Source organism: Euprymna scolopes, chromosome 15 (assembly GCF_053919585.1).
Source record: "Euprymna scolopes isolate OS-2025 chromosome 15, ASM5391958v1, whole genome shotgun sequence".
NCBI lineage: Eukaryota > Metazoa > Mollusca > Cephalopoda > Sepiida > Sepiolidae > Euprymna > Euprymna scolopes.
This window is the reverse complement of record NC_136496.1, coordinates 55094108-55119470: the sequence shown is the minus strand read 5'-3', so window position 1 is coordinate 55119470 and position 25363 is coordinate 55094108. Positions and strand designations below refer to the sequence as shown.

The 25363-nt window shown below is 32.4% G+C and overlaps 1 protein-coding gene across 2 annotated transcripts in view; it reads right to left on the bottom strand.

The window, feature by feature from the left end:
- The window catches only part of LOC145293835 (GRIP1-associated protein 1-like), a 690744-nt gene that overhangs the window by 494126 nt on the left and 171255 nt on the right, over positions 1–25363 (bottom strand). For both annotated transcript variants that reach the window (XM_080140492.1, XM_080140494.1), the window contains exon 4: positions 17654–17680. In XM_080140492.1, coding sequence (XP_079996618.1) covers positions 17654–17680 — 27 coding nt within the window. The remainder of the gene's footprint in view (positions 1–17653; positions 17681–25363) is intronic.

Below are 25363 nucleotides of genomic sequence, written 5' to 3'. Positions count from 1 at the left end.
CTGGAAATCTTGTGAAGTAGACCCTTATGCCATACCTTGTCGAAGGCCTTTGATATGTCAAGAGCAATTGCCCTAGAAAGGAAGCCTTTGTCAAGAGATTCACTAATCCTGTGAGATATAACTGTTAGCACATCTGCAGTAGATCTTGCAGAACGGAAACCATCTTGTGTGTCACTAAGAAGGTTGTTTCTGCTGAGGTGGTTGACTATTTCTCTATTTAATATGGATTCCAGCAACTTACTCATAACACACAGGAGACTTATTGGTCTGTACTGAGAGGGAGATGACTTATCACCTGAATTCTTAAGGCAGCGCTTAAACAGTTTCGTAAGCACTTCTCCTTAAGGCAGCGCTTAAACAGTTTCGTAAGTATGGGAGCAAGTGATGTTAATATCATGGAACTTTGTCCATTGTCCATGTTAGAATTTTTTCAGCACTATTTTTTTAAGATACTTGTACAAATAAGGCTCCATCTTTTTTTTTTTATTTGCTTTGTGCTTAGGTTTTTGTTTATAATTTTTTCGATTATGAATAGAGATATTTTAGTTATTTGTGTATTGTCTTGCGATTCTAAGATTATATATTCAGGAAAGATCATATTTTTATCTTCATCGCTTTCAGTGTTTGAATCTGGATAGGGGCTTTTGATTTTTTTGAAAACCATATGAAGTATTATTTTCTTTCATCATCCTTGCTCTCCGCCCTATTCGGAGCTCTATATTGGGAGATGGTTGGAGGGAAACCCATTCACTCAAGCATCTCAGGGATACAATGATGATATACTCAAACAGTGAGTGTAGTTGCTTGTGATGATTTCCTCATTTCTTTGGCCCCAGCAAGGTATAATAAATGGGTTGTTGTCGGTAGCATCTAGTTTCAGTATCTGATTAGCCCTTGCCATCACTTTCTAATATCAGTATGTGTTTCTTTTTTTTTGTATATGTGTTTGTGTGTGATGTATTTGTATTTCTCTTTGTGAGAGTTTACTTACTGTCGTAATGACTAGCCGATTGATCAAGTTGAGTCTCTCTGACTGCCCGTTTAGCTGAAGTAAGGACCAAAGTGGAGTGTTGCGAACTCATAGCCACTTGGATCCGGGTCATGAAGTGCTCAGCCACTAGGATCCCGTTCTAGAGCATTACGGGTGGTCACCTATGGCCAGCAGGTAGCTCTATTAAGGGACTTTTACCCTCTGCAGGTGGGAGGGGGGGCAGTCTGTGTATTCTGGAGCCTCGCTGACAGGATCTTTAAATGTGTAAAGCTGTTATGTTTCAAGTTCTTTCAGTATTTCTTTGTGATGTTGACTTTAGTTATTTTGTTTCATAGTACATCAACCCATTTGGGTTATTCATGTTGCATCCAGTTATTTTTTAGAAGGGTTTTATTTTTCAAGCTCTTTGTATCTTCAATCACTAGTTTGTAGTGTTTGGTTTGGTTGTTTTGTAGTGGATTTTGTCGTTTTTGTTCCTTGTCCTGCAGAACATGACTGAGTTTTTCAATGAGAGAGGGAAAGGAGTTACAGTAATAATGTTTGGTACATTTTAAGTTAGAAAACCAATTAGGAAGTGGGGGAGATAGAAAGGGAAAGGGGAAATGGGGAGAAGGAAAAGAGGGAAAAGGAAAGGGGGTGGTATTTTTGTTCTTGCAGACCATAATTAAGTTTTGCAAAAGAAAATAGAAAAACAAAAAGCATCAATGTTGATGTGCATTTCATTTCAGAAAGCCAATATCTTCAGACAGCCTGATCTGGTGGCACCAGTTCAGAAAAGTAAACAAATTTATAAATCAAGCAAAATCTACTCCGTGTAAGCTTATTAAATCTGAAATAGAGATAAAATAAATCTCAGAATCATACATAAAGAAATCATAGGTGAAAAAAGAGAGGCTAGGAGCTTGAAATAAAATTAATATCAAAGTTTCTTTCTCCTCCAAGGAAGTTCTAATTTAATGTTTACAATTCATACTTCCTTTTATGCACACACAAGTTTAAAAACTGAGTCCAGGGCAAACTTTAATGACTGACCTTTCACATCCCACCTGTCACTTTGTCATGCACAAATTCAGATGCGTCATATAATTTTATATGACAATGATTAAATTAATTATATTCATCAGAATCTGCCCTACAACATTTCTCTTAGGAGGAAGGAGGGGAGGGGACAAAGACATTATTGTTTTCTCTCCTTCTTATTCAAGTCAATATTTATGATTAAAAGAGATAGTAGTAAGAATAGACAATTTTTTTTTTCAAATGCTTTTTCCTTTTTTTTTTTTTTTTTAATATTGTAAAATATTAAGAAAAAAATTTAAAAAACAGCAATTTGATTGCTTACCCCAAAAATTAATTAATAAAATAACTTATCAAAACATGTCCAGAATTGAACTTGGGTAAATAGGTTATGTTTTGTTTCTTCTTATTTTAAATAATGACTAGCCAAGCATTGCCCGGGTGTTTGGAGATGTGTGTTGAGCAAAAAAAAAAAAGTGGTATTAGGCAGGCTCGAACCCATACCACAAAGGAGGAAAAGAATGTGAAGAAAAAAAAAAATGTGACGTCTTTGCTGTTGCATCCATCACGAAACCAGAAGTGGTGAAGGTTTAAATTGATTAGTCAATCGAAAAGAGGGGATAACTTTCGAAAATATCAGCGAAAAAAGCGACCCCTCCTTGTAGAAAAGTGCCCAACTGAGAGTGAAGGAATAAATATTTTTAGCCAATTTTTCGATATTTGTCGTCCGAAGGGTCGAGCTTCAAAACAATACCAATCTCATGAAAATCCATCACCTATGTCAAAAGTTTTAGGCATATATACAAACATGCATACATACATATATACATTTAAACAGACAGGTGAGATTTATTTAATAGATGGAAAGAAATAATTGTATTAACTGCAGACTTTATTGAGATTATCCAGTTGAAAAGCTGAACTTACTGGAAGTTATACTGATGTATTAAAAAAGGAAACAGTAGAAATGTATATAATAAAGACAACTATGTCTATAGGAAGAAAAACTACTTCACCAACTTCATGAAATTTGGAATATAGTAAACATAAAAAGGAGTGTGATGAGTGATGTTTGATCTATTTTGGAGAGAAGCAAAAGGTTGGGAGAAAACATCCTAGAAAATAAATGTTTAATTCGATTCAAAAACTATTTGGAATTGAATTTGGAACATGTTTTTACCTTGTGATATAAATAGATATCATTTTGATCAAAGGAGGTACAATGATATATCATGCAAGCCAACTTTATTTTATTTATAACTATAAAAGTGGTATAAGTCCTCATAATCTGAAACTGCGTTATCTAGAGTACTTGGTTAAGTATATTTTTTATATTAGGGGATAACATAATATCATTCAAAGAGCCTTGGCATAATAGATAAAGTACTAAATAAAAAATCAGTTCTGGTTTAATCCTCAGTGTGGATGATACTAAGAATACAATTGCAAATTACTTAGGACTTCTACCCAATCATGACAGGTGGAATGAGAGCATGCTACTTCTGCAGATTAAAATAAAGAGCTCCGTTCAAAATTCTGTGCAGATTCCAGGTTCAATAGAAAGATTCTCAAATTCGAAATCTGAAGAAGGTCAGAGATTACATTGGTTGAAATATTGTGAGAACAGTAATCTGATTAATGCAAATAATACAAAATATCATTCACATTAAACAACTTTATTTCATTTATAACTTAAATAACTTACAAATAAAATGGTAATATAAGATTCAGGGCTTAAAATAGAAGTACAATATGGTCCTCATTCTTTCCTGGAAAATATTGAGTGTGCATTAAAGTAGTTAAATCTACTGACTAGTATGCAACAAAATAAATTGCTGACCAAGCAACATATTCTTAAGAGAAGATGGTTCTCAGATTTTGGATTAATGGAAATAAGACAAATGGTAAATAATATAAAAACACTAGAAATCACAGGGAGATGCCTGGCACAACATAAACAGAGAAACTATAGACATATGATTACAAAATCACTGAGGATGAAGCAGAAGTTTAACACAAATAAATTATGAATAAAAATAAAGAGATAAAAGACGGAGGAAAATAAAATGAGAAAGAAAAAATAGATACACTTCTCCCATACATTCAAATAGACAATATTATAGACCTTAATCATTAAATTCATGCTGGGGCCAAATTTGTAATTATGAGACTAAACATAGAAACAAAACCCAGCCAAAAACAGTGAGTAGAATTACAAATCAATAAAAAAATTTAAAAAAATCTGAATAAGATCAGAAGAGGAAAAACATTAAAAAAAAAACAAAGAAGCTAAAAAAATTAAGAAATATGAAGAAAAAAAAACAAAGAGAGAGTTAAAAGAAAAAGATATGAATCCAAATAAAATAGTAGGGCATTTGAAAACAATGCCCATTTCACCAAAACGTGAAAGGAGGGAAAAAAAAGAGGATCAAAGAGAAGATAGTTCTGAAGAAATATAGGGGGAAATTATAAGACGACAGCAAGAAATAGAGTGACTGAAAAACATGAAAAAGATCTGTAGTATTGGGAATCCCAGCTTAAATGCTATCTAAGTAGTTGTAGAAATAGCAAGTTATGTAGGTATATTTTCGATTCTCATCAGCGAGTTTAGTGGGGTCACAGAAGGTTAGATTTGACATCCGCCAAACTCAAGTCACCTTTTGTCAACCTAGTTAGATGCACCGGAAATTAGGGGTAACGGGAATTGTGGTCGTAGGTTTCCGGTTGGCAACCACATGGGGCAGAGTTGGTTTTTAGGCTGCAGAGAATGCAGACGGGGGGATTAGGCTTCCTCCGCGACAACCAGGTTTCAACACAATAGACTTGCCTTAATAAAGAATTGAAGCTTCAAATCCATCTCGTGTTATCGATGCATCTGCAGCAGTGACCACTCCCCACGAGATGGCAGCCCAGCGACAAGAAGACATCATCCGCTGGACAAGGTAAGCAGGTATGTACACATTATATATTTGCGCATACATGTCGAGACCCTTCAAGGCAAGAAACTGTGTAAGGATAGAATGCACACACACACATAAGTAAGGACACGTATGTAAGAACATATAGACTTTAAAAGTACCCGTAAAAGTACTTTAGTAACAAGAAAACGTAAAAGAGAATAGCAACAGGAACGTTTAATAAGTAGAAGAATAAATAAATAAATAAGAAGGACGCAAAAGACCATCTTTAACACTGATGTCGTATTTTGACCAGTTCGTATCATCGATACGAGAAGAACCGTGTTATCGACAGAATTCCGCAACGTGAATGGGTCCTTAAATGAAAAAAAAAATCTAGACGACAATTTATAAGAAAGAAAGAAAAAAAAATTGAGTATTTTGTGTAATGCATCATCTAAAGAAAAAAAACAAACAAGCAAAACAAATAGCGAGAAAATTTTTAGATCGGTTGATATGCCACTTAGAAAAAAGAACAAAAACACACAAGCAGACCTTATTTAGATTATAGAGAAAAGACAGACAGAAACTCTAATACAAATCGTGTTTATTGTTGTGTTTTGTCAGACACGCATGGCGCATTTGAAAATGAAAAAAAAAGGAGAAGGAAATGTAATCGTTTAAAATGAAAGAAAAGAGAAAGAAAGAGAAAAACTCCACGTGCGAGCATCAAGAGTTTTCGTGGGGAAAAAAGCGAATGTTTTTTGTTTTTGATGCTATTGTTGTCTTTTCACATGACTTGACTTTAAAAAAGAAGGGAAAGAAAGAAAAGAAAAAAAAGAAACATGCTTACATCGAGAGTTTTCGTGAAGAAAAAAAAAAAGAAAAACGGATGTTTTTTTTTTTTGTTTTTTGTGCTATTGTTTGACTCGCATGTTTGGGACTTATTGACTTTAAATGTGTATGTGACTGTTGTGATTTGAGAGCATTTATCATGTTTTTTTTAAACAGATTTTTCGTTATGTTGCTGACATAGTATCTGGAGTGGGATGCATTGGCACTCTTCTTAGAAATGAGCGAGATTGACCAACTGGACATTGAGCAAATAGAGACTCGATTAAAAGAGGCATTCACGGATAGTGTGTTCACAGCCTACAGGAAGTTAACCATGGTGAAATGGGTTGGCGAACAGATGGACAAACTTGCCAAACTGGTGTTTGTCATAGGGTTCCCTGATGCCATTTCCATCGAACTCCAGCAGGCACCAAAAATTAAGACCCTATCCATGCGAGACCTAATGTTACATGATAAGGGCTGTCCCCTTTTCATGTAAGTATAAAAATAGAGAGATTTAGTTAAAATGAAAATGAAATAGAATAGACGAAATTCGAACCTCGTAAATTAGGTTTAGAAATAGATTACGAGAGAGAATTAGAAAATGGAATGTAAAACAAACCATTGTTTAGCTTAGAGATAAAATAGTTTCAAGAAAAGAATGTGCGTTGACAAGTCTGTTATGAAAAATTCAATTGAGGAATGCAACTATACAAGATAATTTAATAAACATGTTTTTAACATATTGGAAAAATAGGTTATTGGGAATATAGGTTAAAATTCCTTTTGTAAACAAAGGAAAAAGTTTTGGACACGCATTTCGAGAACACGTGAAAGAAGACATGTTTTAACATGTGTATGACGTCATGGAAAATGGGAAGTTCTAGATATAGTTAGAAACTGGGGGAGAAACTGAGAGGGAGTTTGAGGACGACAGACGATAGTCTGAGTTGACATTCGAACGTCTAGAAGCGAGACGGTCACTTTTGAAACTTAGAATGTGAAGCTTTGAATTCTTGATGATGAAAACCACGGCCGGTCGTGAGAAGAAATAAACCCATCATGTGTTTTTATAAACGTCGTCTTTGTGTTGTAATTCTACCAAAAGGTAAAGTGAAAATTGTTATTATATGTCTATATATCTGTGTTATAAAATGTCATTACATACACATCTTACATACACAATATGAACACTAAGACTGTCTACACAATGTCTCAACACTATCTCCTCACTCAAAGAGCTTCTACACTTCTAAGTATGAACGTTTTATAAATAGGAATCTCTTCATAAAACGAACCATCTCTCTTACAACATCTCTCTAAGTCTCAACAACATCCCTTAATAAGACTCTCTCTCTCTCTCTCTAAGACTCTCTTTTAATGAAACCCCTATATAACACTAATAGCAAGAGCAAGGGCGTTAATATCAACCTGGAACCAAAGCCTTCAGGTAGTTGCAGCCATGAATCCATCAAATGGTAAATTTGCTGTTCCTACTGGAAATAGCCCTGGCACAGGAGTAAACTGCTTCAAATGTGGACCCAAGGGTTACATAGTGAGAAATTGCCGAAAACGTGGAATCCATTGCTACCTAATACAGCAAGGTTGGGCACTGGGCCCAGGACTGTTCGGGAAACGAAGAAAGAAATGGGGCATAAGCACCAGCCTACTCTCCCACCAAGATGTAAATGTGGCCCTTTTGGAGATTGTCGTCTATGTTGATGGAATGCGATGTTCTGCATTAATTGACACAGGATGCTTACATACAATAATCGATGGAAATCAATGTTTTGGTGATGCATGGTAAACCACTGGGATTTGATCTGGTTTTAGGGATCGATGCAACAAAAGCATTGGGAAGCATCACTGTTGGACCTATGGGTGCAGTCCACATAGGCGTTGGGAAAGTTTTCATGTGTGTGGCTATCTCCATTAGTGAACCAGACTTTACTGTTACGTTTGACCATCAGAAGTGAGCATGGATAGCGGCATGGAAATCGGCAGATAACCACCCACCTGAAGGACTGTGTAATGGAGTGCCAGAATATTGAGTGGCTGGGGAGCTTTGACCAGATTATGATCAAAATATACCATTCACTGGACAAAGCAGGGGAGGGTAGAGCAGTAGCTCTAGATATATCTAAGGCTTTTGACAGGGTATGGCATGAGGGTCTCATATAGTATCACTGGAAGAATACTCAACATAATTAAATCCTTCTTAGATAAGAGAAAAATTCAGGTTGTCCTCGATGGTCAGACATCTAAACAATATGATATAAATGTGGGAGTGCCTCAAGGGTCTATCCTTGGACCTCTATTATTCCTAATATTCATAAATGACCTATGAATGGGTATATATGCTGATGACACCACACTCGATAACAGACACGACAGGAAAACAAATGAACACATAGCTAAAGATATGGCAGAAACACTAGAGGATGGCCTCCAATCTGAGTGGAATGGGGACAAAAATGTGGACATTCAATGCTGCCAAGACTAAACTTGTTTCCTTCAATAATTACAAGAAACCTTCTCTACCACCAATAGCAATGGTCAATGACTCTTTATCTGAAAGTACATCTTTTAAACTCCTTGGCCTAACATTCACAGGAAACATGAGTTGGAACAATTACATTGAAAGCATTGCCAGGACTGCTGCGAAGAAGGTTGGCTCTCTCTACCATGCTAGAAAACTACTAACACCCGAAAGTATCCTGTACCTCTATAAGGCCACCATTCGCTCATGTCATTTGGGCTGGTGCATCTATTACTAATCTCTTGCTCCTAGACACCGTTCAAAAGAAAGTCGCCAACCTGATAGGTCCTGAACTGTCATCTAGGCTTCAGCCTCTGTCCCATCAATGAAATGTTGCGTCCCTCTGCCTGTTCTACAAGTACTTTAATGGTAAATGCTCTGACGAACTGCAATCACTTGTGCCCCACAACGTAAACACCCTCGACAAACCCAACAGGCAGCTAAATCCCATTCCCACACAGTAGAGATCCTTAGATGTAAAAGAGCTTTCTACTTCAGTAGTTTCTTTCCCAGAACCGCTGGACTTTGGAATTCCCTTCCGGGTTCCTGCTTCTCCAACTGTACTGACATGCAGAAGTTCAAGTGTAGAATGAACTGACATCTTGCTGCCCAACTCCCTACATAGTACCCCAGTAGCTGTTGCCCCTGTTAGTAGCCCCCTACACCAAAGTGGTGATGCGCCTTGTTTGGGGTGAAAATGTAATAAAAAATTTAAAAAAAAAAACTCTGAGCAAGGATGGACAAGGGTTGGCTTGTGCCATACCCAAATGACAGACTCGGGCCTCCTAAGGGATTAATTCCATTGATGGCCGTGATGCAGCGGAAAAAAGGCAAAGGTGTGACCAGTGATGGACTACCACAAAATCAACAATCATGTAAATGCCACCGGGATGCCAGCCTGTGTGGTCAATTTGCATGTAAGTGGGGGAAAAGGAACAACAGATTGTTTTTTGTGTGTGTATGAAATAGTATTCGACAGTTTATAACTTTAATTTCAATACTTCCAGTATATATATATATATATATATATATATATATATATATATATATATATATATAAACGAAATTAATCAAAGAGAAAAAATACAAGAAAATCAACAACAAAAAAATGATACATTTTTACTCTGTTCTTCATAATTTTATTTACCTCCTTTCTAAGAGTTTACACACAAGGTAAAATATGAGTGTTTATAAAAGTGTATTTGTGGAATAAACAGGATTCAAACTTAGCAAATTCAGGTTTTCAGTCCATGCTGTTGACCACTTAGCTACCATCAAACCCAACTCATAATTATTATCACTTATAATGGTGCAGTGTTCCAAACCTTCTAATATGCACATGCATATTTCTTTCGCCCCTTCCCCTCTTCCAGATGATTTTGATTGAATAGTTTTATTTGAAGCAGAAACGGTTTTGATTGATTAAAAGAAAAAGATTGTAATGTATCTATTCTACAACTTGGATATTATGCGTTATATATTTCAGTCAGGTAGGTACAGATCAAATCCATCATGAAATTGTCAACTTCTATTTTTATCTCACAAATATGATCACCACAATAGAATAATTTAACTGGCATGATGGTAACCCCCGTTCATGTATGCAAACAAGTTCATTAGTAGTGAACATAGTTAAGAGCCAAACTCAGCATGAACTGTAACGCTTTCTCCTGCCGCTTGCTTACTTGCAAGTTTGGTTCATACAAGTATTTAGAATACTAAAAAACTTCATTTCAATAAGTAAACAATCAATTATTGTAAGCAAAAAGTTTTATAAACTAAAACTGTAATGATAACATTACAAAAGTATGAAGATTTTGAATAAAAATGTAAAATTTTTCCAATTTTGACAAATTGGAAAATTAGACCGTAAAAGAGGAAATTTAATTAATCAGGAATAGAATTTGCTGACATACAAGTTGGGTGTAATTGTTTAATTATCAAACTGGATTATATACACAATGCTGCTATCCGTGACAAAATGTACTTCAATATCTAGCAGGCATTAAATAATGTAAACATTACTGATAAATATGTGGGTATGATGATCAATGCCTCTAAAACAATGTTCTACCAGCCAACTATCCCTTTCCAGTAGAGTCCCTATCATTCTCAACAGAACCATTGTCAAGAAAGTCAAGCAGTTCAAGTCTTGACTTGGAAGCCATGCTTAATTTCAGAAGAGTTTCTGACAGATAGCTAATCTGTACAAGTTCTGGAGATTAAGAGTTTTCGGTAGGTACCTGTTCTGTATGAGACTCTGACTTTAAAATTTTGCAGTCAAAGAGCAAAAGATTTTTCTCGTGTGGACACAAAAATATCATGTATGAGAATGCTAAAAAATTCAATAGTTTTGATTAGCAATTCTGGTTTCTGATTGGCTGCTAGTAGAATGAGGCTCCATTTAATTGGTCAGTTTCTATCGCTAGTGTATATAAGGAGTACCAACTTTCCTTAATCATACCCTCTCAGTATAACCAAAAATATTGCAACAGTCCCCTCCTTGTCTTTTATATGAGAAAGTCCTTTCAATTTATGTTTAATTTTGTTCAAAAAATAAATAAATATGAGTAAAATAAAACAAATTACACATGTAAAAAGTCATTTAGTTTTAATTTTTTTGAAATGTCAAAAAAATAAAGAAATTAATTTTATTCATTTATATCTTAGAAGTTGAGCATGTAAAAGAGGGAGCCATTTTTTAATTTTGTTCCAATATTTAAGACAAATATGTGCGTAAAAAAGGGTAAAAAAAATTTAATTTTTATTTACATCTTGAAAAGCATGTGAAAAAGAAGCCATTTTTAATTTTAATCATTCAATATTGTTCAAGAATACATACACATAAATACACATGTAATATGTATCCAAAAAAAATTTTTTTGCTGTTGAAATTAAAACAAAGCAAAAAGAAAATAGGAAAGACTTGTTTAATTTTTCTTCAAATGTTCAAACTCTCTTTAAGAGAGTATTGTGCACAAAATAAAAGTCAGTTTCAATTTATGCATGCCTCAAAAGATACGCATGTAAAAAAATATTTGTAAAAAAGGAAAAGAAAATAATTTCAAAAGTTGTTTTTTTTTTTTTTGCTTTTTTTAGTAAAAGTTTAAACATTTGTTATGCATTTAGTATGTTAAAAGTTAAAAGTGTTTGAATACAGTTTTCCGTCTTGCTCAGGACAAGTTTACTTTTTTTTTATCTGGGCTTGTTAAAAAGTTATTTAAAGTCAAATTCTGGCAACTTTAGAGACAAAACATTTTCATTTTATTTTTGCCACAAGTTTTGTAAATGTATCGGCAATATTGTTCCGATGCTATTTAATCTAAAATAATGGACTCCCTTTTTACTTCATCTCTTATGAAATGATATTTTATATCTATGTTTCGATCGTTGGTGAATTACTCTGTTTTTTGCTAAGATGATGCTTGCTTGATTATCGCAATTAATTAATATAGCACTTTTGGTTAATTCTGGCTTAAAAATAGTCTTTAGAATGGCTTTTAGATATATTGCTTCCTGTGTAGAATGTGAAAGTGCTATAAATTCTGCCTCACAAGTAGAAAGATACAATCTGCTGCTTTTATGATTTCTATGAAATGATAGGCACATCTTTTGAAAGTCAAAAACAATATCCAGTTATACTTTTTTAATCTTCATCATTTCCCCAATCTGAATCTGAAAACGCCTCTAATTTTAAGGTCTGTTTTCTAAATACTAAATGCTGTTGTTTAGTCCCTTTTACATAACAAAGGACTTCTTTAGGTTTGTTTAAATCCTTCATTGTTAGTCTTGATATCATTTTCAGCTGGTGCCGTGTGTTTTTGCAGTCTTACATTCCAAACTTTAATAGAATTTTATCAACATACCTCGATTCATTCATCTTAATAATCTACTTTTCATTAGTAAATTGTATACCCAGAAACCATATCAAGTCAAAATCAGTCATTTTGAATTTTTTATTTAATCTGTTCTGAACATCAATTAACATTATATCACAATTGGATGCGATTAAAATGTTATCGACCTATAAAATTAAAATTAGTGATTTATTGTTTTTGCTTTGAGTATACAAACAGGGTCTACTGAGCATTGCTTGAATTGTTTAATTAAATAATCATGAAATACTGGATTCCAATTTCATCCACTCTGTCTCAAACCATACAATGATTTGTTAAGCCTCCACACACAATTTTTATTTTTCATTATGAATCCCTCTGGAAGGGTAATATAAATTTGAGTCTGTCGGGGCATTTAAATAAGCATTTTTTATGTCCATTTGATGGATGTTAAGATTATATTGTGATGCGACTTACAAAAAAGTTCTGATTGTGATTAGGTTTGTAGTCAGTGAAAATGTCAAAATGTCATAAAGCTAAGAAAATCTTTTGGCAAAAAAATCTAGCCTTGTACTGTTCAATGAAATGTGAACAGGTAAAATTATAGAGGAATAAAAAGCGAATTAAATGACGTATAGGTTGTTTAAACAGTTACATTCAATTTAGCTTAAATTTGTGTTTTTTAAAAAATGACAAGTGCAGACTTTCTTTTTGGCACCATTGTAATAGAGTTTGTGTGTTTTACAACATATCAACCATTTTGGGATTATTTACTACAATTCTTATTTGAAACGATTCATTAAACACAAGTTGTTATTTACTTAATTGGAGATATCTTTTCAATGGTATTATAATGTAAGCAAATGCAATAAATCCAAGCAAATTCCATAGTATTTATATGCATCATACCACTCTTGCAAGATATAAGGGATGTAATTCTTATAGTTATAATCTATATAAGTAGGTACTTCAACTAATTTATAATAGATTTGGTTGGTTGTTTTTGTTTTACGGCATATCAACACTTTTCGGGTTATTTAATGCCGAATCCAAAGATTTTGAAGAAAAATCTTTAATAAAATGTATTTGTTGTTTTCAAGTTGGTTTCTATTTAACCCATAGTTGGGACCCTAACAGGTACTACCACTCCGGGTCAGAGTGGACCTGGGAGCAATGGTAATTAAAGGGTGGCTCCACACTCCCCAAAGCCCGCAAGTTGGGGCCTCACCACTGGATATAGTTTAAGGTCATACCAGGACCATAATTTAATTTCATTTCCTATATAGAAACAAAAAGAAAATGCATTTGTATAAGCTTGGATGTTCTTTTAGCAACATAAACATATGGCAGCATGTAAGGCAATGAAAAAACATTGGAAGAAATGTATATTGTTGAAGATGGACTGAAGCTTTTTATTTAATTGCCTTGATAGATCCTGCAACATCATTTCTTTCCGGTTCATGAAAATAATGAGTTTGATTAAAATCGGATAATCTAAAAAGACAACTTTGACTTTAGCATTAAGCCATGATTAATGGCAGATAAAAAAAAAAACAAAAAAAAACACAACAACAAAAGGATTTGCTGAATTTTCATTTCAGATTTTTTGCAAATAGGATGAAGAAATAAACACATATGAACAATTTTATATGAGAGAAAATATTGACAGGTGCAGAAAATCTATCGTCTTTGCTGATTCATAAAACATACGATTTGATAGGCTTTTTGTAAAGCTATCAAAAAAGGAGAAAAGATTACTGCATTTGGCAAAAGCATCCACATTCCTTTAAAAGATAATACATCCTATACATGCCAACTTAAAATACAAAATATTATTTGCATAAGTTTTATTTGTGTTTCTTTTCTAATATATATAGCAAGAAAAATAGAAACAGTGACCAATTTTCCATGAAAGAAGTAAACTATAAACCGGAAAATTATTATTTTAAAATGAATAACGGTTTAGATTTCTCTTCTTTTTTTTCTTTTTTTTTTTTTTTTTTTTAAATCTTAAATGACTGCAATATTTTGGGGGAGAATGCTTATAAGAGAAAATGATATAAATTCCCTGAAATCGCAAATCAAAACATGGCATTAAAAGGTGTCAAACTGGGACTCAAACCATTAATAAGATATTTAAATAAATAGTTCAAAAGTTAAAGTGCTCATCTAAATTATTAATTGATTTTTTTGGAAAGAGAGTTAGAATTTTAATTAATATGAAAAACGATATTATCTATCGATTTCAATCAGAAAATGATTAAATATATACAAATAATTATTTTTGAAATAGTCATTTATTTCAAATTTTATATTGAAAAATTGTTAAAACAGAGTTTAAGATTATTAACATCAATTATATTTTTGGTCCACCGACTTAATCAGATTTGGACCTTAGAATTCACCCTTGTCCGTTCGTCCATTGTTTCTAAAATTCTCAATGACTACTCATTACATTTTTCTGAAATTTTGCATGAAGTTACAACTAGGCAAGGAAGAAAATGTAACATTCTCGGATTTTTGATAAAAATTTTGGTTACATCCCCAGGAGGTCAAAAGCAGTCAAAATGGCCAAAAGATAGCACTTTTCGAGAATTTTTTCTGACTATTAGATTTTACTAAAAATTACCCAAAAGCAAGACCACATGTATATACATATGGAAATGTAATATTTGACTCTGGGATAATTCTGCTTACTTCCCCAAAAGGTCACAAGGAATCAAAATCACCAAAAATAGTACTTTTCAGTACATAGAATATTTTCCGACCATTAGATATTGCTGAAAATTACCCAAAAGCAAGACCATATGGATATACATCTGAAAACATAATATTTTATCCTGGAAAAATATTGGTTTCATCCCTAGGGGTGAAAAGGGGTAAAAATGGTGATTTTTAGCCCAAAATGGATAAAAATAGCACATTTTAAGACATAAAATTTTTCTGGGCATTAGACTTTGCTGAAAATTACCCAAAAACAAGACCACACAGATATACATCTAAAAGCGTAATATTTGACGATGGGAAAATTCTGATTGCATCCTGAGAGGGTCAAAAGTGGTCAAAATCGCCAAAAATGGCACTTTTTGGTGCATAGAATATTTTCTGGCCATTAGATTTTGCTAAAAATTACCCAAAAGCAAGACCACATGGGAATTCATCTGGAAATGTAATATTTTATCCTGGAAAAATTCTAGTTGCATCTCCAAAGGGTAAACAAGGGTAAAAAAAAAAATGGATTTTTTTTTAATCAAATGAAAAATTCTGATTTATTTGTTTCTCTGTCTCATAAAATCTTTAGGTTATATCCCTTGGATTGTTAAGTTTTTTTTGTTGTTTCTTTTAAATATTTTTCCTATTTACTTGCCTCCCCATGAGCACAGAGTTAGATACAAGGTTGGTTATTAATATGAGGAAAATCTAGCTCCTCAAAATGGGGCACTCTGGATAGGAACAAAAATGAAAATTACCTCAGTCTGAAAGGATATTATTTCTACATTGAATTTGAACGAAAATTGCTTTTTGTTTTTGCACTTATGCATTATACGGACAGCGCCATTGTTAGGGGAGATAACTCAAATTTATTCTTGGAATAGTTACAAAATACCCCCCTCCTATGTTAAATAATAGGTTGAAAAAGAGCATCATGCTTAAACTTTACAGTTTCAATTTAATAAACATAATTTCTTCTTGGTCTAATAACACACAAAATAAACAAAATAAATAACACCAGAATACTTGAAAACCAAAAGTTATTGTATCAAAACGTATCAAAATATAATTGTAAAAACATTTATAGAAAAAATACATTTTTTGTATTAACGTAACATTACTTGACCTTTTGGCTAAGAGCAAAGTGTAGTATCTGTTCTGATATGACACATCCTCTTTTCTGTCCTCAGTCATTGGAGGAGAAATCCTTCTAGACTGGGGCAATTTTTTATTTTTGTTCCTTTCCCCACATTAAAAATCGACCTTGTGTCTAACTCTGCCCTTGAGGAACATCAAACAAATTTTTTTTTTTTTTTCCAAAAAATTTTAAAACACTTTTTGAATTGAAGCATCATTGAATTCTTTTTCAAACAATTTAACGGAAAGAAGTCACCGTAAGAGAAAAATAGAATCTTAATAAAAAGTTGTTTGAATTAAAGTAAAACTATCACAAAATCTAGGTTTAATTATTGTCACTGTTGAATTAGGTTGAAAAGTTGCATTCCCTATCGGTCATTCAATGAAACCCAACAAAACAAAATGGCCCTGCAGTATAATGCATAAGTGTCTTATATTTTGATACAATAAATGTTTTTACAATTTTATTTTGATAAAATAAATGTTATTTGGCGCTTTTGCATTTAACGACCCAAGCTATTTGTTAAATAATATTTACAAGTTAAATTCAAGTTTTGTGATATCATTTTTATTAAATTGTTTTCTTAAACATTTGGCCTTGAAAAATAGCTATAGTCTGGCAACTATGTATTTCAGCCAGTGCTAAACATAAGTGCCAAACCCACTATAACTTACTCTTTTAAGTTATTTTTATTATTATTACAAACATGATTTAAGTAGAGATAATGTTTGGCAGAAATGCCAAAATCATTTCACTCTAAAGAATTTATATGACTGAAATAGGAATTAACGCAACAATCCAGCAAATCATTTTTTTATTTAATAACAAAAATTATCAGTATTACTCAATTTTCTAAAGTTTTCAAATTTATTTCTTTTTCATTTGAACAAAATTTCTATAAATTTGATGCATTCCAGTTAGATAAATTGTTTTAAATTTTTTTGAGATGAGGATTGGTATTAACTTTGATTGTTTGGACTATCGCTCTCATCTTAGTAGTTGTTCTCACAATAGAATTTTTTCCGACCCTTGAATTTTGATGAAAATTACTCAAAAGCAAGACCATATGAATATAAATCTGGAAACGTAATATTTTACCCTGGAAAATTGTGGGGCTTGAGCCCCGGAGTGTTTTGAGGTTAAAAAAAAAAAAAAACACCTCTTTATGGGCTCATTTTTATTTTTCTCCAAAACTTCATACTTGTGTCTAAATAGGGGTTTAGTATCGAATTCAAATTAATGCATCGTTTGTCATAAAACAGTGTCATTTGGTTGTTTTACATCAGGCCAGGGGTTTAAATGAGGAAAATAGCCAAAATCAGTGTGGGGGGGGTATAGTTTTTGGCTTGTTTATAACTGTTTATCTTTCCAACCAGTGTGAGGATTAAAAAACTGACATATCCGTACTGCGTGTGTGTATGTGTGTGTGAGAGAGAGAGAGAAAACAATTGGGAAAATTTACATGTGAAATCAGCTTTAATTCATGAAATGCCAGTCACATTATCTTCTTCAGACATGTAAACATAAAATATTAATTTTAATTTAAATGTTTTACAATAAGTTCAACTTTGTGCAGTCTTTTCCAAAAAACCTGCAACTTGTTGGTTAGTTAATCAAACTCATTCAACATTTCAAGATTTCGATAAAATAGTGGTGCTACGTCACAAAAAGCAGCAAAACGTTTCTTACCTTTGCTCTCTTACTTTTACTGATAGCCTAAAAAAGCAAAAAAGAAAAAACATGATCAAACGACAAAGGAAATGTTTATATATTAATAAAAGTTGTATACATCTTTACAGGAAGCATTTTCATAGAACCGATGTGTTTCTTGAAACAAATCACAAGCAAATCATCTAGTCACTAGCTTACACAATATCATGCACATTAAAAAAATAAATCACCATCACTAAAAATACTAAAGTTAGCTTCTGGGGAAAAAACATTAATACCAAAAGAAAAATAATTGTACATTTCTAAAAAGATGAAATTTTGTAATTAAATTTTACATCCAAATGTTATCAAAATAACTCCCAAAATAAATGAGTGAGAATGAGTTGAAATTAAAGTGAATTTTACTATACCTACCCATTTTTGCACACTAAACTAGCTGGTTTGTGGTAGCTATTTTGATATTTTTTGTTGAAAAAAATAATCACCAGATTGTCTACCGGCTACAAAAGAGAAATTAAGTTTTTATCAATCCATTCGAAACTGCATTAACATAAGTACAGTGGTTTTTGAAGAAAGGTGATTTTTATTGTAGTATCATAGGAGCTGGAAGGAGGATTATTGTAACAGTATCACATACTCTTACAACCCAGAAAAGACTTGAAGTCAAATTCAGTTGCTGCTAGAAGTTTAGCTTAACCACACATCACGTAACATCCTTACAAATGAGGAAGGCACTAATGAAAATAGACCAGGTGCCATTTTTCCTAAAGGAATTAGAAATCCATTAAATAAATACAATATAGTTTAATATTAAAATAGATTTCATAACCTTCTTCAAAAATATACTGGTTTTCCCTGAAAAGAAAAGGATCAAGAGAACATGTTAACCTGTAACCCCATGGAATTGACATATAATGGCTCCATAGATATAAATAGCAAAGATCAGTTCCTACTCTATTTGAATAAGACGTTCAACCTCCAAAGTTTGCTTAGGTTAATGTTTCTCATCAAGCTAACAACTTTACTTAAATTGAATATCTAAACCAGGAGGGATGTCAAGCTTTTTGGACTTAAGAAATGATGGTTTCAGCACAGTTCTAGAAACGTCCTTAATTTTAGTTCTTGTATGTTGTTTAAAATTTTACAAATAAATTATATATTGATTTTAACTGTAAAAAGAATAATGTGCACATGCATTTACTTGATCGAAACTTAAATTCACTAAAATGTCCACTATTAAAATATGCATTGATGTTGAATTTGAAAATTATATTCCTTACAAAATATAGAATTTATTAAAAGACATTAATTTTACTGAAATGGGATAATTTTGATTTTTAATGACTTGACTATGACAGCAGAATATTCTTATTGCTTTGACTCTCAAGTGCATATCCAATCATTTGTCAAATTCATTTTGTTTAATGTAAAGGAAAAAGGGTGGTTTTCTACAGAGAATCACATCACTCTACATAAAAGCATAAGATATCAATGGATACACATTCGAGAGTCAAGACAATGAAAAGAATATGCTGTTGTCCTAGCCCTATTAATGATTAGTTTTGTTTTTTCGGGGGGGGGCTAATTCAGCTTTCATTATAACAGATGGTGGTGGGTACATAAGCCCTAATGTTGACACTGATCAATTTGATAAGGTTAAGAATAAAAAAAAATTCCCACTTGAAATCAAGTGAACAAAGAAATTAGATTTGACAAAAAAAAAAAAAGCATACATCAATTTAATTTTGAAATTAAATAAAAATAGAAAACCACCCTTTTTCCTTTACATTAAACAAAATGAATTCGACAAATGATTAGAAAAGTCCTTTTCATTTTCAAATCAAAAAATTCTATCCTAAACTAAGTGGTTTCTTTTGAACCTGATTAAAATATTAGATTTTGATATGGAGTTCACTTGTTTTGTTGAACTAAATACCTGGTAATGCAGGTCATTTTGTACCATTAAGAAGCAAACTATTTTTCCATGTAGTTTCATCTTTGCCATCCATAAAATAATGGCAAGATGTGGATTGCTTATATGTCCTTAAGTCTGTCTGATTACAACTGAACATGGTGTAATAGTTGACAATAAAGACGAAATGGAACAAGGAGTTGTGGGAGAAGGTGAACAGAGGAAAGGAGATGTATCAAGCACATAAGTATGATAATCTAAAGACAAAGAGTTCAATCCCTATACATACACAGTTTATTTTCATTCCACTATGCAATATCCAAGAAGGTGGTGTAAGTAATGGATTGTTTGAATGTAAATAAACTTTATTGCAACATGAAAATGTTTATTCTTTTAATGGTTGATTGATTTGCTTGAAAAATATAACATTTGTCGTTTTTTTTTGTTTGTTTTTTTTTTCTCATTTCTGGTATGAATTGTCTGTGTAAATTGAACATCTTTTTTGTAAGAGTGAAAATAGAAATATACCCATGTATATTGTGAAAAATATTTAAATGATGTATCTTTCCTCATTTTACAATATAACCTTTGATCCTTATTTAGAAAGAACATTTCTTAGCTAATAACTATAAGAAAATAAAAACAGCACTTCCTTTTTCAATTATTGAAAGGAATTTTATAAAATGAAGATGTGTTTATATTTTTTAATAGATAATGACAATAAAATGTTTTTTGTTTAATATTTGTATAATATATTAGTTATATCTACCTGTTTTTTCTTGGAATGCATTGAATGTATTAATTTTTATTTGTTTGCACATGGTTTAAACTTATTAAACTTATACAGAAAAAGAAAAAGTTGTAAGGGAGATAACCGTTTTTATATTCTTCAATAAAAATATATGCATCATTTCTCTTAATTTGTTTTTATTACAATTGAAAAAAAAATATCTTTTTCCCCCAGTTGTCTGTAAAGGACTACATATTTCTTCCTTAAATTGTCATGTGAAGTGTATTATTAATAACATGCTACAACAATAACACATGAAAATTGTCTAATCAGAATCCAAGTTTGATATATCAGCTTAAATAGTATTTACTTTCAACATTTAGAATCTCAAAAAATAATTCTATGTGTTATCTACAAATACCTAAATAGATATTTATTTGTATAATCTCAGTATTTGTTTTTATCGGAAAAAAAAATTATTCTTTATTTTATTATGGTATCATTATATTTTATATTCAAAAGAGCAAATACACAAGAGTTAAATGTTCTTGATCGCCAAATATGATTTCTTTTTTGTTTCTTTCTGTAAGATTACTGAGAAAAAGTGTTCTTGAAGAACTAAAACATTAACTTCAATTGTCAGCTAACCAACACCACCCACACTCTGCTGGCATCAAGTGATTTTCTCATTTTCTCCTAATCCTATCAAGAAGAAACAAATTAAACTAACAAGGGCATTCAAAACTATTTTTTTTAATTTCCAATTCAAATTAAGCACGCTTATTTACATCTATGGAAATTCTTTTATGTTTTTTTATTATTTTATTTTATTTCTATAAGTTATTAAAAAACATAATTTACTCATTTTTCTTCATTTTTTAGAACTTTTTTTATGTTCTGAAAATATCTGAGCTAATAATTATTTGATAGGTACGGGCAAAAATGGGCGAACAAAAATAGGGGGACCTAGTTTTGAAAGCCGATTTATCATAATTTTTTTGTAGGTTTCCAACTACTTTTTGGTTGTATTTGAAAGATTAAGGACTAAATTTAATTTCCAAAAGGAAAAGAATATTTGTACACATGAAAAAAAAAAAGTTATGAAAAATGTTTTCACGACAAGCTACTCAATTCAGCTAAATTTTGAAGTTAAATAAATTCATTGTAAAAATCCTTTAAAAGATAAATATTAGTTTTCTGGGTCTATTTCAAAGATAATTAGTAAAACAAAGTCCTAAGATATTGAATTAAATATAAAAAAAAACATCTCGTTTGTACAAAACATACATTAATTAGCCCCAAAACCCGAGTGATTTTGGCGTTCGCAAGATGCAACAAACTAAAATTTTGTATACATGGAATATACGAAGGCCCAAAATTTCATGCAGTCGAAAGACTGTGAAAATGACATCATGTAATTAAAAGGGAGGAACGTGTGATACTTTTCTTTTTTTCCCCAGATGTGCATCCATACATTCCTATTCTGAACGTTTGTATAAATTTTTCCATTTAATTATTTTTCTATGTTCCTGTTTTTATATTAATTTTTTTTTATTATTGTTCAATATTATATCAAAAATATGTTAGGCCAAAAGTTTCCCATTCTTGCGAGCAAGGAAATTATTAAAATCTTTCATATAAAAATTATGTGAAACCTGTAATTTAAAAAAAAAGTAGAAATATTTTTTGCAATTATAATTTTTTTGGTGAAAATATTAAATAAACAATGCTTAATTCAACTGTAATATCGGTAGTTCGAGAAATTCATTTTTCTTCGAGTTATATCGAATTCATTAATACGGACATTAGGGGGTTTTTTTGTAATGTCCCTGTAAAAATTACATAATTATTGTTACAAATTATGATGCTTTATTTATATAAAAAAAAGCAAAAATAGTGTTTTAGTAAAAGTATTTTTTGTTTAAACAAAATAATACATTTCCACTAAGATTTAAGTAAAAATAATAAGTTCATTATATTCTGTGATCATTATTTGATAAATACTGAAAATTTCATTCAAATTGGTTAATTTCTGATTTTTGGTGATTTTTTAAGTAAAAGGAGGGGTCAAAATGTTTATACATTTTGAGCAGCAGTATTCATTTTGCCCGTACCTAGTATTTGGATTATTATTGCCTGTACTAAGGATTGAACATTCAACCTCCATAAGACATGTAGTTCCATTCTTTGAGAACAGAATTCATACTGATTAATTTCTCTGACAATAGTTCTATGCCCATCCTGTCTAAAGATGTCCAAGATAAGACTGAAGAGGTCAGAACTTTGCATGTTGACGCAACTTGGTCAGGAACTTAAGTAAATGTTATATCTGCAACCCACAAATCAGAACAACTTGCCATGAAGAATAACAAATATTGTAACAAAGTGGTGCACTGTTATGATAACATAGCATGTTTGGCTACATGTGAGAAAATCAGTAGCAGCCATAGGATAGCTGACTAGTGAAAATATTAGCAGCAGCCGTCTTAGCACATATGCAAATTAAGTGTGCACATGCAGACGTCATGGGAAAGGAAAAAGAAAAAAAGGATATAAAGTGGTTGAGCACGAGAAACAAGTTGCATGTTGGGCAAGATGGATGTGCGAAGACTAGGGCGAGAAAGTGCTAGTTATGGTCAGTGTCAGGTGATGGGGAGAGAGACTTTTAAAAGGCACATGGTATATGACGGAGCGTTGTAAAACACATGCGTGTGCAAAAACACTTTTGAAAAATAATGAAATGTATTATTGTTGGAAGAACCACAAATAAATGCATTTTATTTGCACTTTAAAAGTGCGGAGTCAGATTTTTTTTGATTTTTTTTTTTTGTTCCTTTGTGACGGTACCAGACAACGTGTGAGTTCAAATGGTTGAAATGCAATGACACGGTTAAAGTGTTACAGCCATGTTACAACATTGATTAAAACAATTAAAAACAAAAAAAATTATGTTGCTATTGTTGAGAAAAAAATATTCCTTAATAAAATGTTTGGTGATGTTCATCGTCCCAAAAGTGTATTTAACCCAATTTATTTTAATATTGCTTAATAAATTTAACTCAATCAATCAATTAATATTACACCAGAACACTCATCAACAGACTGTTACTTAAAACTAATTATTAACCAGCACTTTTAACTATTAGGCCATATTGTAAAGGTGGACAATCCTAGCACTAATTTAAGGAACCATAACCAAATCCTCTCTAAATGTATTACTACTTAATTAAAACTAATACACGACTATAGAATCATTTTTATTTCTGATGTTAATACCATATTTTACTGCCAATAAGAACTAAGAATGACACAAACACTTCTACATGGCCATGGCTAATGGAACGAGAACCATTGTTGTAGATTAAATAAAAGGTTCAATTTGAAATTCCATAGAGGATTTCAAGTTCGACAAAAAAATTTCCAACTAAAAGGTTCTCAGGTTTGAAAAAGTACACAAATTGTTGAAGGCCAGAGGTTACAATAGCAAAACACCAAAACCAGCAAAATAATTAATACAAAACCCTTCTTTTTTTAGGTTTTGATTTTATGCGCACACACACACACACACACACACATGCACACTAGAGTACCTGTTTCTTTCAAAAATTACAAAGAAAAATTAGGTTTGTAGATGGCTGCTACACAACACCACAATGGTATGTGTAAATTCATCGACATCGCCATTTATCAAAAAAACTTTACACCCAGTGTAGTAGTAAAGTCCTGGTAACATCTATTAAAAAAAATTGTGGGTTATGTAATATTAAAATAATAATGAATAAAATGGTCACATCGAATCGTATAGGTAGGATAATTATTTTATATTCTTAAAAAAAAAATATTACTCCTAGAAAACAATGAAATTCCACAATGAGAGTGGAGACATTACTTGCAGAAAATACTACTCTTAGAAATGTTTGATTTATTTTACAACACAACAAGCATCACTCATAGAAAACATTTTCAGTAGTGGCAATCTGTTCCCAACATGATTGGCCCTTAGCCACTCCTTTCCAGTTTCTATTTATAAAGAAAATAAAAGAAAAGCTTGCATTTTTAAAAGAACCAAATTGTACAATGCAGTTGGGAATAAAAATTATATGAGGAGTGTGCAATAAGTAATGCCCCTGACCCACTTCCAGTTGTCTGATCTAGCTGAAATTTTGCATGTGCAATGATTTATATCTCTACGGGTTATGTGGCAAATTACAGATCTGAACTAATTGTGGTTTCTGTTTTACAGGTGTTTGAACTGAGTCAGGTGTGAAATGGAGCCTGTTGAATGTCGAGCAGTGATCCAGTTTTTGTATTTGAAAGGACGCACACCACAGGAGACTTTTGATGAAATTAAAGAAACTTATGGTGATAATGGCCCATCATATGACCTTGTAAAACACTGGCATCATTTCAAACATGGCCGGAAGTCTGTGGAAACAGCTCCCAGACCTGGTCGCCCCCCCCTTCTAACATTGATGAGGTATCTTTCCGTCAAGTTGAGGCTGCCATTTTGGAAGATCGGTGCATTACTATTTGCCAAATAGCCCAAGATGTCAATATTATTACAGGATCTGTGGAAACTATCATTCATGACCATTTGCATATGCATAAGGTTTCTGCCAGATTTCCCGGGTTGTTCACACCATTCCAGAAGCGAGAACATGTTGGGTGCTCAAGGATGAATTTGGAGATGTGCCAGGAAGATGAGTCAAAGTTTTTCAAAAGACTGATTACACAGGATGAAACCTGGGTCCATCACTATGATCCAGAGACCAAAGCTCGGTCAATGCAGTGGAAGCACTTGGACTGACCATCTCCAAAGAAGGCAAGGGTGCAGCCCTCCGCTGACAAGGTCATGCTCACAGTCTTCTGGGACCAGGACGGAGTAGTGATGACAGATTTCCTGGCAAAGAGTACCACAATTACAGGAGCCTATTATGCTTCACTTTTCAGGAAATTAAGGGAAGCTATCAAAATCAAAAGGCGGGGCAAGATCAGCAAATGTACCCTCCTCCTGCAGGACAACGCTCCAGTCCACAACTCGCATGTCGCCAGATCAGAAGCACGGGCGTGTGGTTATGAAATCCTA